The 25,848-nt window shown below is 38.8% G+C and overlaps 2 protein-coding genes across 7 annotated transcripts in view; one reads left to right on the top strand and one right to left on the bottom strand.

Annotated features, from left to right (window-relative positions):
- Positions 1 to 3,159: 3,159 nt before the first annotated feature.
- LOC127786695 (glucan endo-1,3-beta-glucosidase 5) lies at positions 3,160 to 6,873 on the top strand. Its single transcript, XM_052314280.1, has 2 exons — positions 3,160 to 3,910; positions 5,652 to 6,873. The coding sequence occupies exons 1-2, from the start codon at positions 3,549 to 3,551 to the stop codon at positions 6,766 to 6,768; spliced, it is 1,479 nt and encodes a 492-aa protein (XP_052170240.1). The 5' UTR covers positions 3,160 to 3,548; the 3' UTR covers positions 6,769 to 6,873.
- A 30-nt stretch (positions 6,874 to 6,903) lies between these two features.
- Positions 6,904 to 25,848, bottom strand: part of LOC127786696 (uncharacterized) — a 94,196-nt gene continuing 75,251 nt past the window's right edge. Inside the window, exon 10 of one of the 6 annotated variants that reach the window (XR_008020048.1) lies at positions 6,904 to 7,199. Coding sequence is in view for 4 of the 6 variants with exons in the window: in XM_052314285.1 (XP_052170245.1) it covers positions 9,758 to 9,862 (105 nt within the window). In the remaining 2 variants the exon portion in view is untranslated. Of the gene's footprint in view, positions 7,218 to 7,247; positions 9,863 to 25,848 lie in introns of those variants that run through there. The other 5 variants (XM_052314286.1, XM_052314290.1, XM_052314289.1 and 2 more) reach the window with 5 other exon arrangements.

Below are 25,848 nucleotides of genomic sequence, written 5' to 3'. Positions count from 1 at the left end.
TTTCCTTTAAATTTTCCAGTTATACCCCTAATTTAATATCCTTCAGCCCTATGTAAAAATATTTAAGGTTAGGTTTACCAAAATACATGTTTTCTGCAGAAATCTAGGCCGTTTGCTGTGAATTTATACTGTCGAAGAGATAAACCAACAAGGTGAGACTCCTATACTCCAAATCTTATTTTTATTCTCTTATGAGAGACTTCTATTGCATAAGACATGTTTCGTGAAGTTCTTATACGCAAACTCTTGTTATTTTCTTCGTGAAATCATGTTGCATATATGAACTGTACTTTTCTGAAAATTATATGCTATTGGCTTTTTAACTGTTGCATTTATAAAATTCGTGTGGCCATACTGTTGTACCTATTTGTTGTTGGTCGAGGGGCAAAAGTCGGATATCCCCCAAGAGGCGCTATGCGTGGGCCATCGAGAAAGCTCTCGTGGGGAAGACCGTGAGCCTAAGGAACAACGGATGTGGTGCTTGCATGAGTGCTATGAGGTCGGGCCGAAGTGACATGGTTAGCGACCTCCCGAGAGGCGCTATGCGTGCGCCATTGAGAAAGTTTTCGTTGGAGAAGGCTAATGCGTTCACGAGGCATTTCGGAGTAGTTCTCCTTATCTTCTCATACATTTTATACCTGATCATGCATCGATATAAACTATTTTTGGAGTTTCTCACTAGAAGATTCATCTTCTAATTGGACTATGTCCCTGAAATTTTCAAACGTTCTAGGTTCGACGAGCGGCTCTAAGGGAAATGAGGTAGCTGAAGAATAAGTTTAATTTACTGCTGTTGTATGTTTAGCATATTCTTACTTATGTGTGAACCTATGTAATTTTGGATATGTTTAAGATGTTCAGTTATCATTTGCGAGAGATGATGTAATACATTTTGTAGACGTCTTGAACAATTTTATGATAAATAAAGTATTATGGTTGAGAACCATATCAGGTTCGATCTAGCTTCCGCATTCCAGATTTTAATGCCTGTCTTAGCTATTCGATTATTGGGTTTGTTAAGTTGAGAATTTTGAAAATTAGGGTTTTTGAGATATTGTATGATGTATGACAACTATTGTGATATGAAAACTTTTTATATTCCCGAAATCCTAAGTTATAACACGCTTAAGAAAACTGGGGTGTTACACCTTGAGCCTCTGAGCGCAGTGATGGGGCAAACCTCAGCAAGGATGCTGAGTCCCTAAGGAAGGTGTGTGTAGGCACCTTAGGCGAATCATACATCGGCCATGCAAAAGGGAGAAGATAGGGGACAAGTTGTAAGGTCGCATGACAAGGACATCATGTGCTCAAGAGGGAAGAATGTAATACCCTAAGATCCCAAAGAATGATAGTATATATCGAGCATAAGTAAAGAATGAAATAACACCAACTGAATACCTTTTGGGCTGAATGTAGGCAAAGAACTTCCGAATTAAGCGTGCTTGAGTTGGAGAAGCTCAAGAATAGGTGACTCCCTAAGAAGTTCGCGTAGGCCTATCAGGGTAAGTTGTTTCAGTCCTTCCTATTGCTCGATGCGAGATGTTACAAGGGAGGTCCAAGTAGTGCCTAATCTTGTGGGTAGATGTGTATATAGGTCGCCCGAACAAAAGATCCATGGGGTCATCTGTAAATATCAAAAGAGTTGGATAGATTTTGTATTTCAAGCTTGTGGTACTTTACTTTTGAAGAAACTTAACGCGTTGTAAAATATGATGCATCTATTGCACTTGAATGTTTAATGGCAATTAACACAAAAAAGATGGTTGTGGAATCTTGTATTCATGGTAACGTTGTGGTTTTTCCTTTTAAGATTACTTTTGTATCCATTCATTTAGCACCCCCTTCTTAGACTCCCTAGCTATGGGGACTCTGGGAGTAGGGTCATTACAGATCATGTCATTTAAGAATAGGCCTATCCATTAGAGAAGTCACAACCCACCAATTAAAAGACATGCCCCTTAAGTTAAAAAACAAATCAATTCACTTTCTAGCCATTACATTTCCAATGTTTGGACTGAAAGTTAACTTTCTGCGAACAGAAGTCGACTTTCATGAGCAGAAGTCGACTTTCTCAAGCCTTTAGCTGAGATAGTCGAGAATAATTTTTTTTACAGAGTTGTTCTAATCGAGAACCATTCTTGGACACTCAACTTTTATTTGAACAGTAGTCGACTTTCATTCCATGAAATTCAATTTTTACTATAAATACTTTCAAAAACATAAAATTAATATAATATTATTATTAAATGATACTAATATATACACTTATATATAATAGTAAACGAAGGAGGAGGAGGAAGAGGAGAAGGCAGGCAGTGGAGGACAAAAGGCCGGGGCGGCGACGACTAGGAGAGACTTCTTACAAAGATATATAGGTTGATGAAAAATGTTTATACATGTGTCATTTTCTAATTAAAAGAATACTATAAAAGTAAAAGAGTAACCGTATCATCCCTTCCATGGAACGGATGAGCTTTCTGTCCATTTTCTGATAGAAAAATTTTCAATCATTTTGATAGAATGACCATTTCCATGTCCACTCCTTCATACTAACGAAACAAAAGAATGACATAATTTGTTTTCTTCTTTCAAACCGTTTAGGTATACCAAATACAACATAATAGTAGGAGCAAAACATTTTTGATAGAATGATGGGCTGACTTTTGAAAGATAAAAAAAAAGAAATTGATTGGAAGGACGATAGTGATCACAGGAGAGAGTGAATACATAAACCCAACTATAAAGAAATGGGTATTATGATAAGGTTGGAGGGTAATATGGGGATGTTAATCACAATTTAAAATAAAATAATTTAAAATTATATTTTATATAATTATAAAATTTCTTTAATGCTAAAAAATAAATAAACTTTAGAGCTGGCCTAGTAGTGGTAAGGTATGGGTTGGGAGCGATTTTCTATAATACTACTAAAAGAAGGTCACAAACATGTTTTCCAAGCATTGGTGCCCCCTATTTTCAAACTGCACTGCACCCTTTGTATCTTTGACACCTTTGTTTTTTCATGCTGTATTATTTATTTTTTAAAAACACATCTTATTAATTAATTATATTGACCAACCCCTTATTGAATATGGGGCCATAGCAGTAGCAGTGCCCCTAACTATGACGCAAGAGCCGACGTGCTGTATTAGAATTTAATTAGGACGAAGAAGTGGATTGGCTACAGGGATGTATGTGTTTGTTTGATTAGTGCATTAATTATGAGTAGTGTCTGATCCTTTTGTGGTAAGCCCCATTCCACTTTGTTCTTTGCTTATTTCCTTCGGTTTCTTGTACTTCCCAACTCTCTACAATCTATCTGGCTAAGATGTCTTTCTTCGAATACACATCCCCGCACCTTCGTCCCACGGATCGTACGATTCCAAAGCCTTAACTTGATCATCCTTTGAATCTTTTGGTCACTGAATTTACTGCTCTTTGGTGGTTTTGTAAGAAAGGGAGCGATAAACCCAACAAAACAACTTTACTTTCTTAGAGACAAATTCGGGTTGCTTGAAGCTAGGTGTACATCATCAAGGATTGTGGTTATGGGGTTTGAGGGATTGAGTTGTAGGTTTGTTGTTACCACCTTCTTGTTGCTGCTTCTGCTATGGATGATGGTGGGGGTGGGTTCGGTGAGTGGAATTGGAGCAAACTGGGGAACACAGGCATCTCATCCTCTTCCTACTTCTACCGTTGTGAAGCTGCTCAAGGATAACGGGTTTCAGAAGGTGAAGCTATTTGATGCCGATTCGAGCACTTTGCATGCTCTGAGTGGTTCAGGGCTTGAGGTAATGGTGGGGATCCCCAATGAAATGCTGCAGAGTCTGGCCAACAGTGTGGAGGCAGCTGAGAAATGGGTGGAGAAGAATGTGTCTCTGCATATCTCCTCCAATAAGGTCGACATCAGGTGACTCACTGCTTGCTCTTTATCATCGGATTGTGGATATGCTGAAATCAAGTATTAGCTAGCTAGCTAGCAAATCTGCAGAGTCCACGCCTAGATTTGTTATTGTAGTGAGCATACTTGATTTCTGCAACATGAATCTATTAATTTGTGTGTAAGTTTGATGCCCAGTTTATATCCATTAGGTATTTCAATTTGAATTAATAAAATCTTAGCGAAAAGAAATTGAATTAATAAACTGAATTGAGGCCCATATATTTCTATTTGAACTTGTATTGGTGTTGTAGGCTTGAGTTATATAAGAATTGATTTATGGCAATTGAAAATGTGTATATGGACTGTAAGTATGTGTGTACGTATCACAAGCCATGCTTAGATTATTATTATTATTCTTCATGTACATGTTTAAACCTCATCTCCATTAAAGCTCTTTAAATAAAAGGACTGACAAACAGCAACGGCCATAAAGACATGCATTTTCCTTTTCCCGACATGTAAAAGAAAGCAAATTGGCAAATCTTTGAACAATAAAGGGTGGAATAGAGAAGAACAAGACTATACTTAAAGAACAGGCCTTGGGAGGATCGAGCGGAGGTTAAGAGAAGAAGCCAACCAGCCACAAACAAAACTAAGAAATATAGCTTGAAGGGCCCAGAAAAAGGGTGTTTGGGTGACCCAGAAAGACCCCGTAGCCCATAAAGACCTGAATATTAGTTGCTGCTTTTGTTTGCAAAAGGAAGTAGTAGTCTAGTCTGTTATATATGAATAAGAATGGTCGTTCTTTTAACGTCATCTTCGTCCGGACATTGTAGGAATTGAGGTTTCACAGTAGTTATGGAATTCCAAGACTACTGCTCTTCTCAAAAATGTCAAAATGAGTATAACATTAGTCTCTCAGAACAGAGGAGTTGAAGAGCTTAATGATAGTAGACCCGTTAGGTTGGTTCAGAGGTGGTATAAAATTGTAACTAAATTTCTCTCTCAAAAAAAAGTTGAGTTAGTTATTAATTTGATTTTTTATTTTCATTTGCTTCTCCAGGTTAGATAAGAGTAATGTTGCTCCCTTCTATGATTAGAATGCCACATATTTAAGTTATGGAAATAGCCTTTCTGTAAAGTAAAGCAAAGCTAAGAGTAGGTACAAAAATGACTCATAAAACAAGGAGTCTCTTTGTACGTGAAGTGACAAAAGAAGAAGTTTACCTTAGCATTTTTGGTTACATATTTAACGGTTGTGAGTATTATTGTTGTATTTAATTATTGAGCTCTTTTTTTATAATTAAAGAGTGTACTTATAGCATGCTGTGTTTCTAATTACAACCCAATTACAAAACTTGCTATTTGTATTAGATAGAATTCACCTTCTTCTCAGCTCTTCTAAAATAAAAGCTGAAAATTTTCCGACTTTGAGAACCCAAACTCATCTTAAACTTACCATGAATTCCATTGCAACGGTGCTCAAGTTTGAGATGGTAAGTAGCTTGAGATTAACGAATGCACCATAGTTGTGAAAGAATTTCTTCCTTTGCAACCAAAAAGTCCCAAATTTGAGTTTTATGGAAACAATCTCTTCCGAAGCAAAGGTTTTGCACAAAAATTGACTCTCCCACCCTCGCAAAGCAGGGAATAACAAACTAACTCGTTTACGTTTCTGTTAATGAGGATTATACATTTTGTATAACAAAGCTACTTGATAATGCTGCACAACTCAACATTTGCTTGACTCTTACGTTGTCTTTCCAAGGTATGTTGCCGTTGGAAATGAACCGTTCCTGAAGACATACAACGGTAGCTTCATCGCAACAACTCTTCCTGCGCTCCAAAATATTCAGGCAGCCTTGATAAAAGCCGGCCTGGGCAATCAGGTGAAGGTCACCGTCCCTCTAAACGCCGATGTCTACCAGACTTCGACTTCCGTTCCTTCGGGTGGTGACTTTCGAGCAGACATTCGGGATCTCATGATTCAGATTACCAAGTTCTTGAATGACAATGGCGCTCCTGTAACAATCAACATCTACCCTTTCATAAGCCTCTATAACGATCCCAATTTCCCCGTTGACTATGCCTTCTTTGATGGTTATTCATCCCCCCTCACTGACAATGGAAAAACGTACAATAATGTGTTTGATGCAAGCTATGATACCCTCGTGTGGACCTTACAGAAGAATGGATATGAAAACATGTCCATTATTGTGGGAGAAATTGGGTGGCCAACTGATGGAGACCGGAATGCCAATATGAAGTACGCCAGGAGGTTCAACCAAGGGTTCATGTCCCACATCTCATCTGGACACGGGACTCCAATGAGACCCGGTCCTGTCGATGCCTACTTGTTTAGCCTTATCGATGAGGATGCCAAGAGCATCCAACCGGGAAACTTTGAACGACATTGGGGGATCTTTTACTACGATGGAACGCCAAAATACAACCTTACCCCAAACTCCAGCAACTCAGGAGGGCTAGTAGCAGCAAGCAATGTCCAGTACTTGGCCCGACAGTGGTGTGTGATGTCGTCATCAGCAAGCCTTGATAATTCACAGGTTGCACCGAGTGTGAGCTACGCCTGTTCTCAAGCTGACTGCACAAGCCTGGGGTATGGAACATCTTGTGGAAATTTGGATGCTCGCGGGAACATCTCGTATGCATTCAACAACTACTACCAGCAGAATAACCAGCTAGCAAGTGCCTGCAAGTTCCCGAACCTTTCAGTTATCACAACTACTGATCCATCTGTTGGAGATTGCAAATTTAAAATCATGATCAAGACTGAGAGTTCTAGCTTGACAAGCGGAAGTAGGCCTTCAGAGAAGCCTGTTAATATGATTGTTTTTATCATGATGTTCCTTCTTGCAGCTCTGTGATTGTTTTGATGATAATGTTTTAAGCAATTCTGTACATGTATGAATTAATTGAACAAACAGATACCAGATGAATTCAAGGACAAATTGCAGGCGCATCAAAACTTTTGGAATAGGTGTTCGTAAATAACTAATGGAGTATAGATGATGAGTCTTACCTTGTAAAGTATGCGCCATGATTACGTGCTAAAATTCATGTAGTCAACCCCATTCAATAGAATTAAGGCTTGTGATTGTTGCTGTTGTTGTAGAGACCGATTCCACCTAATTGAGGATTATGATGATAATAACAATGGTACAAACGGAGAAACTTAGTAGACTGTCAAATGGATCTTTACCAACATGCTTTTTCAGAATCATGCCTGGTATAGCTGACATATACTGAGATGGTCTTTAAACTCTCTTTCAAGCTAAACCCACCCAATATATCTACTCTGCAAGCACAGATAAAACTGAAACATGCATAAACATGGAAGGATAGAAGAATTACCCTACTAAGATGACCAATCAAAGGTTCAGCTATTACAATATCAATTAGTAAATTGAAATTGATCTTGCCTACAGTTAAAGGATGAAAAAGAAAAGACGGAACAAAATCATTGGGATGTAGCGTGTACAGTTCAAGTTGCCAAGCCACATTCCTTCACGTTTACTAGGGACCAGATCTGACTTTGAGAAAACAAAAGCATTGCTGACAAAGTTATGGATAACAATCTCAATAATTGACTGCTTAACACACCGACATCTTTGATAAATATACAAAATCTACAAGCAGTCAATGAAAGTAAAGCAAGATCGCTACGGGGCATACAGCGTAGTTCAAAAATTTGAACTTACTCCGATCCCGACAATTGGATCAACGTCGAAATCAAATCATTCACAAACAAATAAATAAATCTAACCTTTAGATTATCGAGTCGTTCGCGGATTCGAGCCGTCCAAGTGTCCGGCCTCTAACTCGTGATACGCGGCACGCGTCCGTTGGCAAGGAGAGCGAAATAGGAGTGCTAGCTCTTTCTCCTTTGCGTGGCTTGTGTATGGACGGTAATAGAACACCCACGTTTCAAATCGATGCCAAAAGAAACGGGGAAGAGTGAACGGCAATACGTTTTTCAACTCTTGAAAAACGACACCAAAAACACTACTGTTTTGGACAACCCATAAAGGGATATTTATAGTGAAATATCCCAGGGTTTCTAAAACCCTAATGGATTGGGTTAGCCCATCAATTCTAATTTAATTAGAATCTTAAGTGGGCTTATTCTAGTCCAACTAGAAATATAATTAAATGGCCCAATCCTTTTATAGGTTAAATAAAATATTATGGCCCAAATCTAATTCAAGCCCAAATATATTTTATTTAATATTTGGCCCAAATCTAATTTGGTCCAAATATAATATTTAATATTTGGCCCAAATCTAATTTAGTCTAAATATAATATTTATTTTAATATTTGACTCAAATCTAATTTAGTCCAAATATAATATTTAATTTAATATTTGGCCCAAATGTAATTTAGTCCAAATATTAATTTAAACCCAAATATATTTTATTTCCTATTTGCCACTCCAACAAATAGAAAATTATTAAATTAGAAACTCCTTCCTAATTTAATTAATTGCCATTTTTAGGAAACTTTTTCCATTATGACGACTCCTCGTCATATCGACGTCATTACGTCTATTTGTTCTTTTTCCGTGAGAACCTACGACGGCAAAACTTCTTGCCGAAGTGTCCCACTTAACCATACGTCCATTCTCCTGGTTTAAGCCAGGGACCATGCCTATTGCGTATGACTCATTAGACTTCCGAATATTTTGGCAATGTGTCGGTACAAACACATAAGACAAGATTGACCTCTAGCAAGGCATCATGCCTACCCAATTATTCAGAAGGATTCATAATCCGCAAATAACCTTTCACGAGCATGGTTACCATGTGATACGATCCTCTCGTCAATGTATCTTATGTGATCTCAAGTATGGCGATGTGTTGCTTGATAACGATCACATGAGTTTTCTTCGGTCTTCTGGATATCTTCACTTAATAGAAAGTAAATCAATAACTCCTTATTGAGCTCTTTTACCATGGCCATGGATTTAAAGTGAATATCCACCGAAGGCGCCTTAGATACATCATCCTCTATCAAGGGATAGACGAGTCCCATCTTGGTTATGCACCCATCTCCATAAGCCTCACGATATGCCCAACGATCGCCCACGTGCAGCCTTTATCTAGGCCCATCGAAACGATGTCAAAGCATATCGGTCTTCTTATGAGATGACCGTGACAACTTCAGGTCCAAGGATTAGTTACACCCATTTCGTATAAGAATTCCATCAACATATAACCAAAATAGTCTCATGGCGAGTCATGTCCAGTGACACGTTCTCCAACATTGGTCACCTATGTACTTGTCTAGGCATCCCCATGCCTATGGGTGTGAGACCCCCATTGCTATCACATAGCAAAAACATAGCACATACAAGTCTTACCGCAATTGTCAATGTCCATTCTTGACATTGCTACGACTTGGGACGTTTAATGATGTCTAGAAACTGTGATGCATCATCTCACATCTTTATAGATTAATCACAGTATACATCATATGGACTTCTATCTAGTTTCATTTGGTTATTACAATAATAACAAGAAACTAATAGAATGACTTCTTGTGAATTTGAACAACTCCTTATTCAAATAATAAACATGATTACAATTGTCAGTGTATAACATGCCCAATCTGATTGGGTCTAGAGCACCTACACTAACAGTCAAGAACTTGAAAGAGATGACAAAAGTCAAATATCAGCGTCATGCTTCTTAGAGAACTACCCATACGTTCTTCTCATGAACTGAGCAAACTCTTAATGAATAGAAATCAACACTTTTATACATAGTGAAGGATGAAAATATCGTAAATTGCAAGACTACTGCTTCCTAGGTGCTTGTAGATCTCAATGAATTGAAGCATGAATTAACAGCTTGAAACTATAGGCTCTGAGACTTGACAATTCTTCCTCTGAGATAAGAACGTGTGAATAAGAATGTACAATCAAAAGGGCTTCCACCTCTTCCTATCTCATTGCCACCTTCCTGTAACCACCCAAGAGAGGTATAAAACTCAGTGGCAAAGAACTGAAAGGGAGTGAGAGAAAAATAGTTTTAACCTCCTATAGAAAGCCAAGCGTGAACAGAGATTAACTATACATACAGTGCGAATGGAGATTCTATTATAAAGCCCATCTCAATAAGTTTTATGTAGATGTTAATCATGTAGACAAACAGATAAAATCAGAGATATGTGTAGAACTTTACCATAACTTCCAAAGTGGCTCCAGAAATAGTGACTACATTTTTTGACTTAGATATGGATTAAAGACATTTATGGGAGCCATAAGCTCATAAATTGTGTAAGAAATTGAGATACCAAATCAAGCAATGAACAATATTAATGCATAACCTTCAAGAGACAATACACATGCCAAAGAATAAAGAACCATGCAATCCAACATGCATAAAAAATTGCTGGTAAGATTACACCAGTTGATACAATTTTACCCTCAAGATACTAGTAGATACTCAACATTGAAAAGTAGACTCTGACTTAATATTTTTTATGCTTTATAATGTCAATAATAAGTGCAGGCTTTAAACCAAATTTGAAATCTCTCTCTCTTTCTCGGAGAGAGTGTATTTCTTTAGACAACAAATAAATTATATAAATATCCCTTGATCTTGAAGTACAAGGCACAAACCCTTCCATTTTGGTGTGTGGTAACCAATACTGGAAAAAAAGACTCCACAATGACACAACCAGTGTGTTTAAAACAACATATCCAGCTTTTATCCCACTATGTGGGGTCGGCTACATGAATTTTAGACTTTCATGTATTTTTGTTTTTTGTCATATCTTCATTTAGGTCCATACACTTCATATCAAACTTTAATATCTACCTCTTTTTTTGACTAATTGTTCCATTTCATACTCTCCTCACATGAGCGTCTCTTGGTCTTCTTTTCACATGACTAAACTATCTTAGTCCAATCTCTCTCATCTTCTCCTCGATTGGCACTACTACTACCTTATTACAAATAACCTTTTATCTTTTCTTGTATGGTTGCTCATCTATCTTAACATCCTCATTTCCACTACGCTCGTTTTTTGCTCATATTGGTATTTGACTGCTCAACATTTTGAGCCATATAACAAAACTGGTCTTATAACTATCCTATAGAATTTTTCTTTCAGTTTTAATGGGATTTTACCATCACATAACACCCCCGATGCATTTCTCCATTTTAGCCAACCTACCTTAATTCTATGCGTGACATCTTCATGAATTTCTCCATCTTTTTGAATCACAAATCCCAAATATCGAAAATGGTCTTTTCTTGGTATGATTTGGTCTTCCAATTTTATTATAACATCCTCTACTCTTGCATTCTTACTAAATTTACATTTCATATATTCAGTTTTCCTTCTACTTAATTTAAATCCCTTAGATTCTAAATTATTTCTCCACAACTCAAACTTAGTGTTCACTCTCTCTTTTGTTTCATCCACCAACACTATGTCATCTGCAAATAGCATACACCATGGCACTTTTGTCTGAATGTGTTTAGTGAGTTCATCTATTACTAAAGCAAATAAGTATGGACTTAGTATAGAATCTTAATGCAGTCCCATTGTAATTTTAAACGGTTCAGTATCCCCACCGTATGTTCTGACCCTTGTCTCTGCACCGTGATACATGTCCTTAAGGGCTTGTATATAGGCTATTCGGACTCCTTTCTTCTCTAAAACCCTCCATAATACTTCTCTAGAGACCCTATCATAGGCCTTTTCTATATCTACAAACACCATATGCAGGTCCTTCTAATGATCCCGATACCTTTCCATTAGGCGCCTCAGTAGGCATATAGCTTCCATTGTTGACATACCAGGTATGAAACCAAACTGATTTTTCGAGATGTCTGTTTCTTTTCTGAGCCTCTGCTCTATTATTTTCTCCTAGAGTTTCATAGTATGACTCATTAACTTAATTCCTCTGTAATTTTTACAGTTTTGAATATCTCATTTGTTCTTGTATATAGGAACCAAAGTACTCTTCCTCCACTCATTTGGCATCTTTTTTGATTTAAGGATAACGTTAAATAATTTCGTTAGCTAGGAGATGCCCTCTTCTCCCATGCATTTTCATACTTCTATTGGTATATTATCCAGTCCCACTACCTTATGATTTTTCATCTTTTTTAATGCTTGTCTTATTTTTTTTTTAACTTATGTGTCAATAAAATGTATAGCTCATGTTCCCTTCGGAGTTACTAAGATGTTCCAAGCTAACTCTTGTATCCCCACAATCATTGAATAATTTTGTGAATACTTATTCCATCTCTCCTTAATCGCTCCCTCATACACCAATACACTTTGGTTTTCATCTTTTATGCATTTCACTTGATTTAGATCGCTTGCTTTTCTTTCTTTTGCTTTAGCTAATTTATATATATCCCTTTCTCCATCTTTTGTATCAAGTCATTTATATAGATTCTCATATGCTTTTGACATTGCTTCACTAACAGCTCTTTTTGCTGCCTTTTTCGCTTCTTTACAATTTTTTAAGTTTTCTTTATTGTTGCACTGATATACAACCTTACAGCAAGTTTTCTTATTTCTAATTTTCAATTGTATCTCTTCATTCCACCACCAAGACTCCTTAAGGTTTAGGGCTCTACCATTTGTCTCTCCAAGAACTACCTTTGCCGTGCTTCTTAGGGCAGTAGCCATTTCCCTCCACATTTGGTTTGCTTGTCTTTCTCCAATCCATTCCCTTTTACCTTTTAATTTTTCTTAGAAGATTAATTGTTTCTCCCATTTTAAATCTCACCACCTAATTCTTGGATTTTGTTTTATGTGATTTTTTCTCTTCTAATTTCTTACTTGAACATCAAGTACCAAAAGTCTATGTTGAGTAGTCAAACACTCTCCTGGTATCACCTTACAATCCCTACAAGATAACCGATCCTCTTGTCTCATGAGAAAGTAATTTATTTAAGTGCTTGATGTGACATTTTTATATGTGATTTAAGTGTTCGTCCTGTTTTTTGAACCTAGTATTGGTTATGATGAGCCCATATACCATAGCAAAATCTAGAATAAACTTACTCTCATTATTAATTTCTCCAAATCCATACCCTCCACATACCTCTCTATAACCGTTTCTGTCTCTACCCACGTTACCATTTAAGTCACCTCTTATAATCGCCTTCTCTCCTTTTGGTATCATTTGTATAAGTCCCTCTAGGTCCTCCTAGAATTTTGCTTTTATCTCCTCACCTAACCCCGCTTGTGATGCATATGTACTAAAGATATTCATAGTCATTCTTCCTAAACCAACCTTCACCATAATAATCATATCCCCAATTCTCTTTACATCCACTACCTCATCTATTAAGCTTTTATCCATAATAATCCCCACTTCATTTCTTGCTCGATCATTTCCTGTGTACCATATTTTATATCCAGTTTTTGATAAAAATTTTGCTTTTTTCTCTACCCATCTTGTCTCTTGAAGGCACATAATATTAATATTTCTTCTAATAATCACATCTACCATTTCCATAGCTTTGCTTGTTAATTTTCCTATGTTCCATGACCCAATCCTTCATCTATGATTTTGATTTTGGCTTTGACTTTGAATTTGATTTTGTTTTTGATTTTAGACTAGCTTCTTTACATGCATCCGTTTAAGTAAATGCGAGGACCCTTGCTCATTTGTCACTACATCCGGGCGCCGATGCAACGGCCCTACCTCACTTGACACTACACGCAGACAGTGTAGCGCGTCGTTATGAAGGGTTACGCCCCAACGGTTTTTCATAGTTTGTCTAGAGTGACAGTTATTTTTCGTATGCAATCTTACCCTTGCTACCAAGACGTGACTACCTTCAGTGGCTAAAATCAATACAATATGAAATTTTACCTCTTATTCTTTTTCATTGAGCATAATTGAAATTTGCAAATCTAAAAGGCCTAAATTTCAATTTTGGCTTAAATTTTCAATTTGCTCAAAATAGATATAGAACTTTTTGTTCATGGTTATTTGCTATATATATAAGTGTGGAAAATAATTTGTTAATACTTCAAATATAATTTTCTTCCTTCTTACTGGACTTCCAATTCTACTCTTTTTTTCTTGAATATCTATCTGTCAAGAGTAACCGATCATCCAATCTCACTTCTTAGGATAGTATTACACAACTTATATACAATTATTCAATGAAGAAAACTAATCCCTAAGTTAGGCAATTGCCTAAATATGTACACCCTAGACTGGTAAGATAGGATCCCCTAGGAAAGGAATATGGACATTTGGAAATATAGATCTTAGGCATATGAATCTTTAAATAATCTTTGAAAATCCAGTATCTTCTAACATTCCCTCTCAAGATTGTGAGTGAATGTCTTGCATTCCAATCTTACTCAATAATCTTTGGCATACAAGGTTGGGAAGTCCTCTTGTAAGGATATCTGCAAGTTGATCACCAGTAAGCACAAATGGGGTGCAAATTAGGCCACTATCTAGTTTCTCCTTTATGAAATCTCTATCCACTTCAACATGTTTTGTTCGATCATGCTGTACTGGATTATGAGCAATATTAATAACTAACTTATTATCACAGTAGAGTCTCATAAGTTCTTTCCACTTGAGTTTTAGGTCTTCCAAGAGTATCTTGATACAAAGTAATCCACATATTCCCAGGGCCATTGATCTGAACTTTGCTTCAACACTCAATTAGCTACAATACTTTGTTTCTTACTTCTATAAGTCACAACATTACCTCCTTGAAATGTGCAATACCTTAATGTTGACCTCCTATCAACAACTGATCTTGCATAATCGACATCAGTACAGGCCTCGAGAGGTAGGTCTCCCCCTTTCTTAAACAATATGCCTTTACCTGGTGTCCCTTTTAAATAATGTAGAATCCTGTACACCGCTTTTAGATGAGTTTCCTTAGGATTATGCACGAACTGGCTAGCCACACTTACTACATAAGCAATTTCCGGTCATGTATGTGAGAGCCTTCCCATTAGCTTCTAATATGAACCTTTATCCAATGCACCATCTTCTGGGACGTCTCGTAGCCGGTGATTGGGTTCTATGGGTGCATCAACAGCCTTACTTCCCAACTTACCAGTTTCGGTTAACAAGTCAAGTATGTCTTTTTGATAGGATATAAAGATTCCCTTGTTAGAGTTAGCAACCTCAATACCCAAAAAGTATTTCAACTTGACCAGTTCCTTAATCTCAAATTCCTTGACCAAGAAGCTTCTTAAAATTTTCATTCCTTCCATATCATTGCCAGTTACTATAATATCATCCACATATACAAGTAATGTAGTTACTCCCCATGTGGTCGAATGATGAACAAACAGTGTGATCACCTTGACTCTATTTGTATCCCATACCAAGCATAACTTTGGTGAACCGTCCAAACCATACTCTTGGTGATTGTTTTAGTCCGTATAGGGCCTTTTTCAACCTACATACTAAATCTTCCCCAGTCTTTGACCCAAATTCATAGATCTCCAACATGTAAGAATGCATTTTTGACATCAAACTGTTGTAATTTCCAACCTATATTGGCAGCCAAAGACAATAGCACTCTTACAATGTTCATTTTAGCTATTAGAGAAAATGTCTCAAGATAATCTACCCTATATGTTTGTGTATATCCCTTAGCAACTAACCTTACTTTGTGCCTTTCTAATGACCCATTAGATCTATACTTCACCGTGAACACCCATTTGCATCCTACCAAGTTCTTCCCCTTTGGTAATTTCACCAATTCCCAAGTTTAATTTTTTCCAGTGCTACCATCTCCACCACCATGGCACTCCAATTCTCATTGCCTATTGCTTCGAAAAAGGTCTTAGGTATGCAAATTGTGTTTAGGTTGCTGAGAAAAGCTCTATGCTTAGGAGACATGTTTTATAGGACATGAACAAGTGAAGAGGATGTTTAGTACAATTTCTTGTTCCCTTTCTAATGGCAATAGCAAGATCAAGGTCATTTGGATCCGAGTTAGTTACAGGTTTAGTGACCCATTTAGTCCTAGGAGCGGGGAAAACAAGACTAATACTCGGTTCAGATGATGTAGCCTGCATAGGGTGAGGGGCTAGTGCTTTTCTTCTTGAATACACTTGTAGTGGACAAGATGAAGTTGGTGGTTGCTTCGCCTTTATCATGCCTTGTGAGTCCTTGGAAGCCAAAGGAAAAGAAGAAGAAGAAGAAGACGAAGATAAAGGAAAGTCAAGAAGAAATAGATCCTTGTCCTTGTCTTCCAAGAAGGAAGTCTCCCCTGAAGGTAAGGACGATCAAAATAGGAATGATCTTCTATAAAAGTGACATCAACTAAGATAAGAAACTTCTTGTAAGTGGATGATAACACTTAATCCCTTTTGAGTGAAAAAATATCCAACAAAGATGCATTTAAGGGCATTATGTGGAGTGTGAATATGGACAAAAGATAGGCAACCAAAAACTTTGGGGTTAAGACCATTGGAGGAGGTATTGAATTCGGGAAAGAATTCGATGAGGAAGGATTTGTTAGTGTTAGTGCCAAAATTCTATATTTACATTACATGGGATGTATGTAAGTGGCGTTAAGTGATGTAATCTTGTTCATATATATTTATATATATAAGGTCATGTAGAAATATAAGTATTTTTGGATATAGAATATTCTTTGTATTTTTAGAAGTTATGCATATTCTATGTATATTCCTCTTTCCTTTTCTATTATTCTCTTCCTCTAGAAAGAGAAAATAGAATCAACATATTATGATATATAAGAAATAGAGAAATACCTAGTTTATATGGTATCAGAGCGGGAATTAGGGATTAAATCACAGCTGTCCACTATGAAACCCTAATTTCTCCTATTCCTCTACTATACCCAAGATTTGCCACCACCCTCACACCAGTCGGCAGTCATCGCTCAATCCTCAGGCCGCCGCCGCCCTTACACCTGCTGCCGCCTCTGCGATCCAACATCCTTGTCGCTGTCGCCACCACGGTCGTCGTCGTTCTCTAGTGGGATTCCCACCTCTGGAACGGTTGCAGCCTCCTAGCCCCTCGTGAAGGTTAGCCTCCATTCGCCGGACTTGCCGCTGCTCTTGTTGCCTCAGCATCGAGAATCAGAAGACGCCCATGTCCGCACATCAGATCCTCTCCCATCCACCGTTCAGCGCCATCCCTGGTCGCCGTTCGTGAGCAACCCCTATTCGCGCATCAGAGCCTCTCCCATCTTCTGAAACGCCCAGATCCAAGCGCCTAGATAAGTCCTTGTTCAGATTGGGCACCTATATCCAAGCGCCTAGATCCGTGGGTCACTTCTGGTGTGCCCAGATCCACGGATCACTACTGGTGCGCCTAGATCTATGGGTCACTACTGGGTCTAGATTCGTGGGTCACTACTGGTGTGTCAAGATTTGATTGTTCAGCCACCAAATCTGGTTGTCTAGATCTGATTGTTTTACTGCCACCACGCAGTGCAATACCTTGATCTGATTGTTCAGCCTCCATAACCGATTCTACATCTTCAGTCACTCCGATCCAACAATCTCAGTCCTCTCAAGACCAATTTCGAGTTCCCCGAAGCTCCTCTAACTCACATCCGGTACAGATTACGACCATTCGTCTCAATGGTACCAATTTCCTATGTTGGTCGCAATCTGTTCGTATGTACATTCGAGGTCGGGGAAAGATTGACTATTTAATTGGCGCCACATCAGCCCCAGATAGTAAAGACCCACCGTATGACATGTGGGATGTTGAGAATTCAATGGTGATAACGTGGCTTGTTAACTCCATGGAGGAAGAGATAAGTTCGAATTATATGTGCTTCTCTACAACAAAGGAACCATGGGATGAAGTCATTGCCATGTATTCCGATTTGGGGAATCAATCCCAAATCTACAAGCTCAATTTGAAGTTTGGTGAGATTCGACAAGGTAGTGATACTGTCACCATATACTTTAATTCTTTAAAGCGTATATGGAAGGACTTGGATCTCTTCAACACATATGAGTGGAAGAACACAGACGATTGCAAACATTATCAAAAAATGGTCGATGCTAATCGGATATTTAAGTTTCTCGCTAGAATCAATGTTGAGTATGATGAAGTCCGTGGGAGGATCGTCGGTAGAAATCCACTCCCGTCTCTAAGTGAAGTTTTTTCTAAAGTTCGGTATGAAGAAAGCCGAAGACTGGTTATGTTGGGCAAGAAGAAGAGTGGTGAAAGTGGGTTATCTGAAAATATGGCGCTCGTGATCACTAATGCTAATGCTGGTGGACGGCATATTGCGGGTCAACGAAAGGCGGAACAAAAGCCTCGTGTTTAGTGTGATCATTACAATAAACCACGCCATACTCGAGAGACCTGTTGGGTACTTCATGGCAAACTAGCCAATTGGAAGCCTAGATCAAAGCGATCCCAACCTACTGCCCATGAAGTTGATGCAAGACCATTCAACAAAGAGCAACTTGATCAACTTCTGCGACAGCTAAAACCCAATATGTCCCCTAGTACACCCAATTGTTCATCGGCCTATTCAGGTAGAAATTCCTTTGCCTTGTCTAGTTCATTCCAATATGTTCCATGGATCATTGATTCAAGAGCATCTGATCATATGACTAGTTTATCGCATCTATTCAACTCATATATTCCTTGTGCTGGTAATGAAAAAATAAGAATAGTCGATGGTAGTCTTTCACTTATTACAGGTAAAGGTCTCATTAAACTCTCTGATAGTATTGATCTTCAATTAGTACTCCATGTTCCTAAACTTGCCTGCAATCTTCTATCTGTTAGTAAACTCTCCAAAGACTCTAACTGTCGTGTTATCTTTTTTTACTCCTATTGCATTTTTCAGGCCTAGAACTCGGGGAAGACGATTGGCAGTGCTAGAGAAATAAACGGACTCTACTATTTGAATGGGGATGTCTTGTGTAATAAAAAAGCTCACGGGCTGAGTGGTACTAGTTCCACTTCTGTTTCTAATCAAATAATGCAATGGCATCTTAGGCTAGGCCATCCCAGTTTTCCTTACTTGAAATATTTATTTCCTACGTTGTTTAAAGAAATGAATCCTTCTATGTTTCAATGCGAGAGTTGTCATTTATCCAAAGATCGTTGTGCTAAATTTCATCCAAAACCCTATTGTCCTTCAAAACCATTCTATTTGATACATAGTGATGTTTGGGGCCCGTCTAAGGTCTCTACTTTGTCTACCAAAAAATGGTTTGTTACTTTTATTGATGATCATATTCGAGTTTGTTGGATTTACTTGCAAAAAAATCAGATGTGTCTAGAACTTTCAAGGATTTTTTCCATATGATTGAAGCTCAATTTAACACAAAAATCTATATTCTTTGATCTGATAATGACACTGAATATTTTAATGAATCTTTGGGGGGGGGGGGGGTTTAAAAGAAAAAGAAATTTTACATCAAGCCACTTTTTGAGAAACTTCTCAACAAAATGGTATTACTGAACGAAAAAAATCGACATCTCCTTGCTAGGGCCATCATGTTTTCTATGAATGTCCCTAAATATCTCTGGGGTGATGCAATTTTAACTGCTTCCTATCTCATCAATCGTATGCCCACTCGTGTTCTACAATTTCAAACTCCCTTACACTCTTTAAAACAACTCTTTCCTCTATGCCGTATATATTCTGAGTTACCCTTAAAAGTTTTTGGATGCACTTGCTTCGTTTATGTTCCTCAAATATTTCGTTCCAAATTGGATCCCACAGTTGAAAAATGTCTTTCTGGGCTATGCACCAAATAAGAAAGGGTACAAATGCTTTAATTTTGTCACCAAAAAAACTTATATCAGTATGTATGTGTCTTTCCTCGAAACTCAACCCTACTTGACCACAAATCATCTTCAGGGGGAGCATATTGAGCAAAAAGATAATTTTTTGAATTCTAACGTTGAGAAGGATAACTCCTTAAAACTCTATGACCCTCGTCCTATCATGATTGGTACTCCCATCCACTCTGATAAACAACTCAAGGATATAAATGTTCCAAACGTTGTGGAACAGGGTGTGTCTGGTTCATAGGTGCCTAGCATGATGGGATTGAAACCAGGGACAAAATTACCACAAATGGATCAAAATATTTCAAAATCGGAGCTTCAGTTTTATACAAGAAAGCAATATTCCTCTAACAATTGAATAATTGACGTCTCCAAATGATGGGCCTTCTGATAGTATTTCTTCTTCTCATGGTAACTCTAAACTCACTCCCTTAGATTATTCTTCATTTGACATGTCCGATAATGATATTCCTATTGCTATTAGGAAAGGAGTGAGATCTTGTACCAAACACGCAATTGCCAAATACCTATCATACCAAAAATTGTCTAATTATCATAAGGCTTTTCTTTCAAAGATTTCTAACCTGCATGTCCCAAGAAGAATTCAGGATGCCATTGGTGACCTAGATTGAAAGTTAGCAGTCCAGGAGGAAATGAGTGCTCTTAGAAAGAATGGAACTTGGGAGATTGTGAACAAACCAGAAGGCAAAACAACAGTAGGCTGTAAGTGGGTATTTACTATAAAATGTAAGGCAGATGGGAGAATAGAAAGATACAAAGCAAGGCTAGTTGCTAAGGGATTCACCCAAACATACGACATAGACTATCAAGAAACATTTGCTCCAGTAGCTAAAATAAACTCCATTCGAGTTCTCTCCCTTGCAGTGAATTCCGATTGCCTACTTCACCAATTTGATGTAAAGAATGCCTTCCTAAATGGTGATTTAGAAGAATAAAGTGTTTATGGATCTCCCACCAAGATTTGAGAAGAGCCTCGGTACAAACAAGGTATGTCGTTTAAAAAAATCCTTATATGGTCTAAAACAGTCTCCAAGAGCATGGTTTGAAAGATTTGGAAAGGCGGTGAAAAGCTATGGCTACATTCAGAGTCAAGCAGATCACACACTGTTCTTCAAACACGCTAGTGATGGTAAGAAAGCAATTTTAATTGTCTATGTGGATGATATAATAATGACTGGTAATGACAAGGGAGAGATTGAAGATCTTAAGAGAATATTAGCTCATGAGTTCAAGATCAAGGACTTGAAAAAGATTGATTCAACTTCCATATTCTCATCGTCTTCATAGTATCAGAGCTGTGGATACTCTGAAAACCCTAACAAGCCATGATCGCCAGCCATGACTCTACTCAGTTGGTAACTCAGGAAGAAGAATCAGAGATAATCCCCTCCATGGGTTCAGCTGGCAGGTTCGAAAATTCCTCAATTCATCTTACTGTAGAAAAGTTGAATGGTAAGAACTATCGAGAATGGGCTTAATCCATCAAGCTAGTCATCGACGGCAAAGGCAAACTGGGTTTCCTTATGGGCAAGCAGTGTTCTAAAACACGGCCAAGGCGGCCGCCCAGGCACTAGACAACCCTTAGCCGCCACGATTAAGCCTTAACCAGCACCCTAAGCGCCAGACCAATTAATCCGGCCCGATCGGTGGCCACCGACCTACCTGGGTCTCACGCGGCCTGGTCGCTATGATTTGTAAAAGCCGTTCGTGTAGAGATGGTGGACGAAAGTGCCTATCTACCTGGGTCGCACACGGCCTGGCCGCTGCGATTTGTAAGAGCTGTGCGTGTAGAGATGGTGGATGAAGTGTCCTTGCCTCTGAAGCTCAAGAACTGAACACGCCATAACTGTCGCTTCACTGCTCTGAGAAGCGGAAGAGAAGGCGATGGCTCTTTACCTCTTGTAGTAGTAGTCATTGAAGAGAGGGAGCGGAGAAGATGGAACTCGTCTGGGAAACGAGAGATTTAGGAGGGGGGGAGAGAGAGAGAGAAAGAGAGACCAAACACCAAATAAACCAAAGCAATGATCAAAAAGGTAGGAAATTTGTGGGAAAAAAAAGAGTCAAAAAGTATATTTTATGGGTTAAATTATTATTAATATATAATTTAATTTGTGTGTGATTTACTATTAGATAAAAATATAAAATAATGCAAGAAAACAACAAATGTTATAAAATAATGCAGGTTTATGTGCTGAAAATAACAGTTTTTCTAGGTTCCGCCTAGGCGTCCTAGGCGCTAGGCTTCGGTCTAGCGCTCGACTAGCACCTGACGCCTTTTAGAACACTGCCGGCAAGACCAAACAACCACCTTCCAAGGACGTAGCAGCCTTCCAGAAATGGCGTTATGAGAATTCCTTCACAACCTCCTGCTTGATCAACTCCATGCGACCAACAATCGGCAAAACATACATGTTTCTTCCTATGGCGAAAGACGTGTAGGAAGCTGTTCGCGAAACCTACTTTGACACCGAGAATGCCTCTCAAATCTTCGAGATGAAGACTCAGTTGTGGAAGATGAAGCAAGGAGAAAGAGAGGTGACAAAATACTACACGAATATGCTAGGTTTATGGCAGGAACTGGAAGAAAGCTATGAAGAATCTTGGGAGTGCACGAGTGAGAGTGTGCGATTCAAGAAGAGAATGGAGTTTGAGAGAGTGTACAAGTTTCTAGCTGGGCTCAACAGAGAGCTTGATGATGTGAGGAGCCGAGTCTTCGGTCGCCGGCCATTACCGTCCATTCAAGAGGTGTTCTCTGAAGTTCGGCGTGAAGAGAGTAGAAGAAAGGTGATGTTGAAGGAGAAAATAGCGCCTGGGCCCGAAGCTTCTGCCTTTGTAACCCGTGGGCCTCCCACAGGATCCGGCCAAAGACAAAATAAAAGACCATTTTGTGACCATTGCAAAAAATGGGGCCATTCCAAAGATACCTGTTGGGCCTTACATGGCAAGCCTGCTGACAAGAAGCCCAGACAGCCCAACAAATCCCATAAGTACCAGGCCTCAACTGAACAACAAACAGAAACAGGCGCTCCAACCCATCACACTCAGTCGGCCTTTATTGAGGGTTTTAACCCCAAGCAACTTGAGAAGCTATATGCTCTTTTTTCGACCTTTCAAGCCTCGGGTCAATCTTCTACCTCTCTGCCATCGGGTTCCTTAATCCACAAAGGTACTTTTTTGACTCCTCTTAGTCACAAGGTCACTCCCTGGATTATTGACTCTGGTGCATTTGACCATATGACTAATGCCCATCATTTATTTTCCACATATTCACCTTGTGCTGGTAACTTGAAAGTAAAAATTGCAAATTGTACTTTATCCCCAGTAGCTGGCAAGGGGAGTATTCGTATCTCTGAATTTATTACTTTGGAATTTGTCCTTCATGTTCCTAATCTCTCTTGCAATCAGTTGTCTGTTAGTTAGCAAACCAAACAATATCATTGCTCAACTACATTTTTGTCTTCTCATTGTCTTTCAGGACCTATCATCGGGGAAGACAATTAGCAATGCTAAGGAATGCGAGGGGCTCTACTACTTTAATGACGCTCACATGAGTAAACAGTGTCATCCCTCTGTTTGTAATTCTGCATCTAGTCCTAGGGATAGTGACCTTTTGTTATGGCACAAACAAATGGACCATCCTACTTTAATGACGCTCACATGAGTAAACAATGTCATCCTTCTATTTGTAATTCTGCATCTAGTCCTAGGGATAGTGACCTTTTGTTATGGCACAAACTAATGGGCCATCCTAGTTTTCAATATTTAAAACATTTGTTTCCTTCACTTTGTTTGAATAAAACTCTCTTGGATTTACAATGTGAAGTTTGTGAACTTGCAAAACATAATCGCGTTACTTTTCCCTCATCTCCTTATCAACAATCATTTCCTTTTACCTTGATTCACTTTGATCTTTAGGGGCTTTTGCGGGTTCCCAATAGGACCTGCAAAAAATAGTTTATTACCTTATTGATGACCATTTTCGTCTCTGTTGGGTGTATTTACTACACGATAAATCTGAGATTAGTTCTGTATTCATGAACTTCTACACTATGATTTACTCCTAATTTCACACAAAAATCTAAATTCTTTGTACTAATAATGGTAGTGAGTACTTCAATTATTCTTTAGGCTCCTATCTTCAAGACAAAGGTATTACTCACCACAGTTCTTGCGTTCACCCCCCCCCCCAACAAAATGGGGTTGCTGAACAGAAAAACCGACATATTCTTGAGGTAGCTCATGCCCTATTATTCACCTCACATGAAAAATAAATTTTGGGGTGATGTCATTCTGACCTCCGCATTTCTCATCAATCGAATGCCTAGTTGAGTTCTCTCATTTGCAACCCCTCTCCAAAAGTTCCAGGCGACCTTCCCTAATTCTCGGCTCAGTTCATCTCTCCCACTTCATGTTGGTCCACGGTGTTTGTCCACATTCACGCCTCCCAACGTAATAAGTTGGATCCTAGAGCTCTCAAATGTGTCTTTCTTGGCTACTCTCCCACTCAGAAGGGTTACAAATGTTATGACCCTTTCTCACAGAAGTTATTTGTTAGTCTGGATGTCACATTTTTTTAGCATACTCCCTACTACTCGCTTCAGGGGGAGTCCTTGAGTGAAGCTCGCCCCTCAGACACTGACTTCGATGTTGCGATCTTTAAATCTACCCCATACAATACACCCTTTCCTTCTTTGTCCAACACAGAAAGAATCTTGAACTCAGGGGGAAGTGTGGGAAAACAAACAGACAGGGAGACACTTGTCTACTAAAGGTGACCTAAATCAAAGCCCGATGAGACTCTCACATCTGAAGCACCAAAAGAGTCAAAATCGGTGATAGCTTCGACTACTCATGAGCCAAAACTCAATCCTGACCAGGTAAAAAATCTTGATGACTTACCCATTGCTCTTAGAAAATAACATCATTCGTGTACTCTTCATCCTATCTCAAAATTTGTATCTTACAATGCTCTTTGTGCCAAGTGTCGTGCTTTTACATCTAACCTTGACAGAATCCAGATTCCTAAGAATATTCAAGCAGCCTTGGAGATTTCAGAATGGAGAGAAGCGGTGATGGAAGAAATAAGGGCATTAGAAAAAAATGAAACTTGGGAGGTGATGACTTTGCCAAATGGGAAGAAACCAGTGGGCTATAAGTGGGTGTTCACGGTGAAGTACAAGGCAAATGGCATAGTAGAACAGTACAAAGTCCACCTAGTTGCAAAGGGGTTCACTCAGACATACAATATTGACTACAACGAGACATTTGCACCAGTAGCAAAGCTGAATACTATACTGCCCTTAGGGTCGTGACAATTGCCCTCCCCTTCAATCAATTCTTGTCCTCAAGAATTATAAGAGTTCGGCAGCCCTGGGAAACTGCTGCAACAATTCTAGTAAATTTTCCCAAGTAGTATGCTCTAGTGGCCGATTAGTCCACTGAATCAGTACTTGTGTAATAGGTAAACTGCCCTTGTATATGATCCTTCTCTTAGCAATGGCGCGAGGCTCTACCTCCTCTTCCAGCTGCTCCGCTATGGGAGGTAATTCTGTGCTGACATTAGCTAGGGGCCCTTTAACTGGCTTAAGTAATGAAACATGAAAAACAGGGTGAACTTGCACCCCTTCTGGTACTTGCAATCGGTATGCCACTGCTCCTACCTTGGCCACAATAGAAAATGGTCCAAAATACTTAGGACTTAGCTTGGAAACTGGAATTGTGGTGTAAGGCTGTTGGAGGAAGCGTCTGACCTTCAAATAGACCTGCTCCCCCACTTCAAATGATCTTTTAGTCCTCCTTTTATCCGCCATCTACTTCATTCGGTTCTAGGCAGTGGTTAACTCCTTCCTTAAGATAGTTATCAGCGACTGCCTTTGTGAGAAATACTCGCCCACTGCTGCCATAGTAGGATTAGGGCCTGAAATTGCAGGTAGGAGGGTTGGTTTATACCCAAACATGGCCTCAAAAGGACTCCTCTTAATGGTGCTATGGTAACTAGAATTGTACCACCATTGAGCTAGGCCTAACCACTTATTCCAACTCCTGGGTTTTGTGAAACACATGCAGCGCAAGTAGGCTTCAACACACTGATTTACCCGCTCCGTTTGGGGATGGTATGCAGTTGACATATGTAACTCGACACCTAATTTTTTGAATAATTCCTAC

Source organism: Diospyros lotus, chromosome 12 (genome assembly GCF_014633365.1).
Source record: "Diospyros lotus cultivar Yz01 chromosome 12, ASM1463336v1, whole genome shotgun sequence".
In the NCBI taxonomy this organism is placed as follows: Eukaryota; Viridiplantae; Streptophyta; class Magnoliopsida; order Ericales; family Ebenaceae; genus Diospyros; species Diospyros lotus.
This window is presented reverse-complemented; position numbering and strand designations above follow the sequence as displayed.

Excerpts from the sequence above, each read along its gene's own strand:
- LOC127786695 (XM_052314280.1), top strand. The coding sequence starts at position 3,549 with ATGGGGTTTGAGGGATTGAGTTGTAGGTTTGTTGTTACCACCTTCTTG. Across the intron at positions 3,911-5,651 it reads TCCAATAAGGTCGACATCAG|GTATGTTGCCGTTGGAAATG; the intron begins GTGACTCACTGC and ends TGTCTTTCCAAG.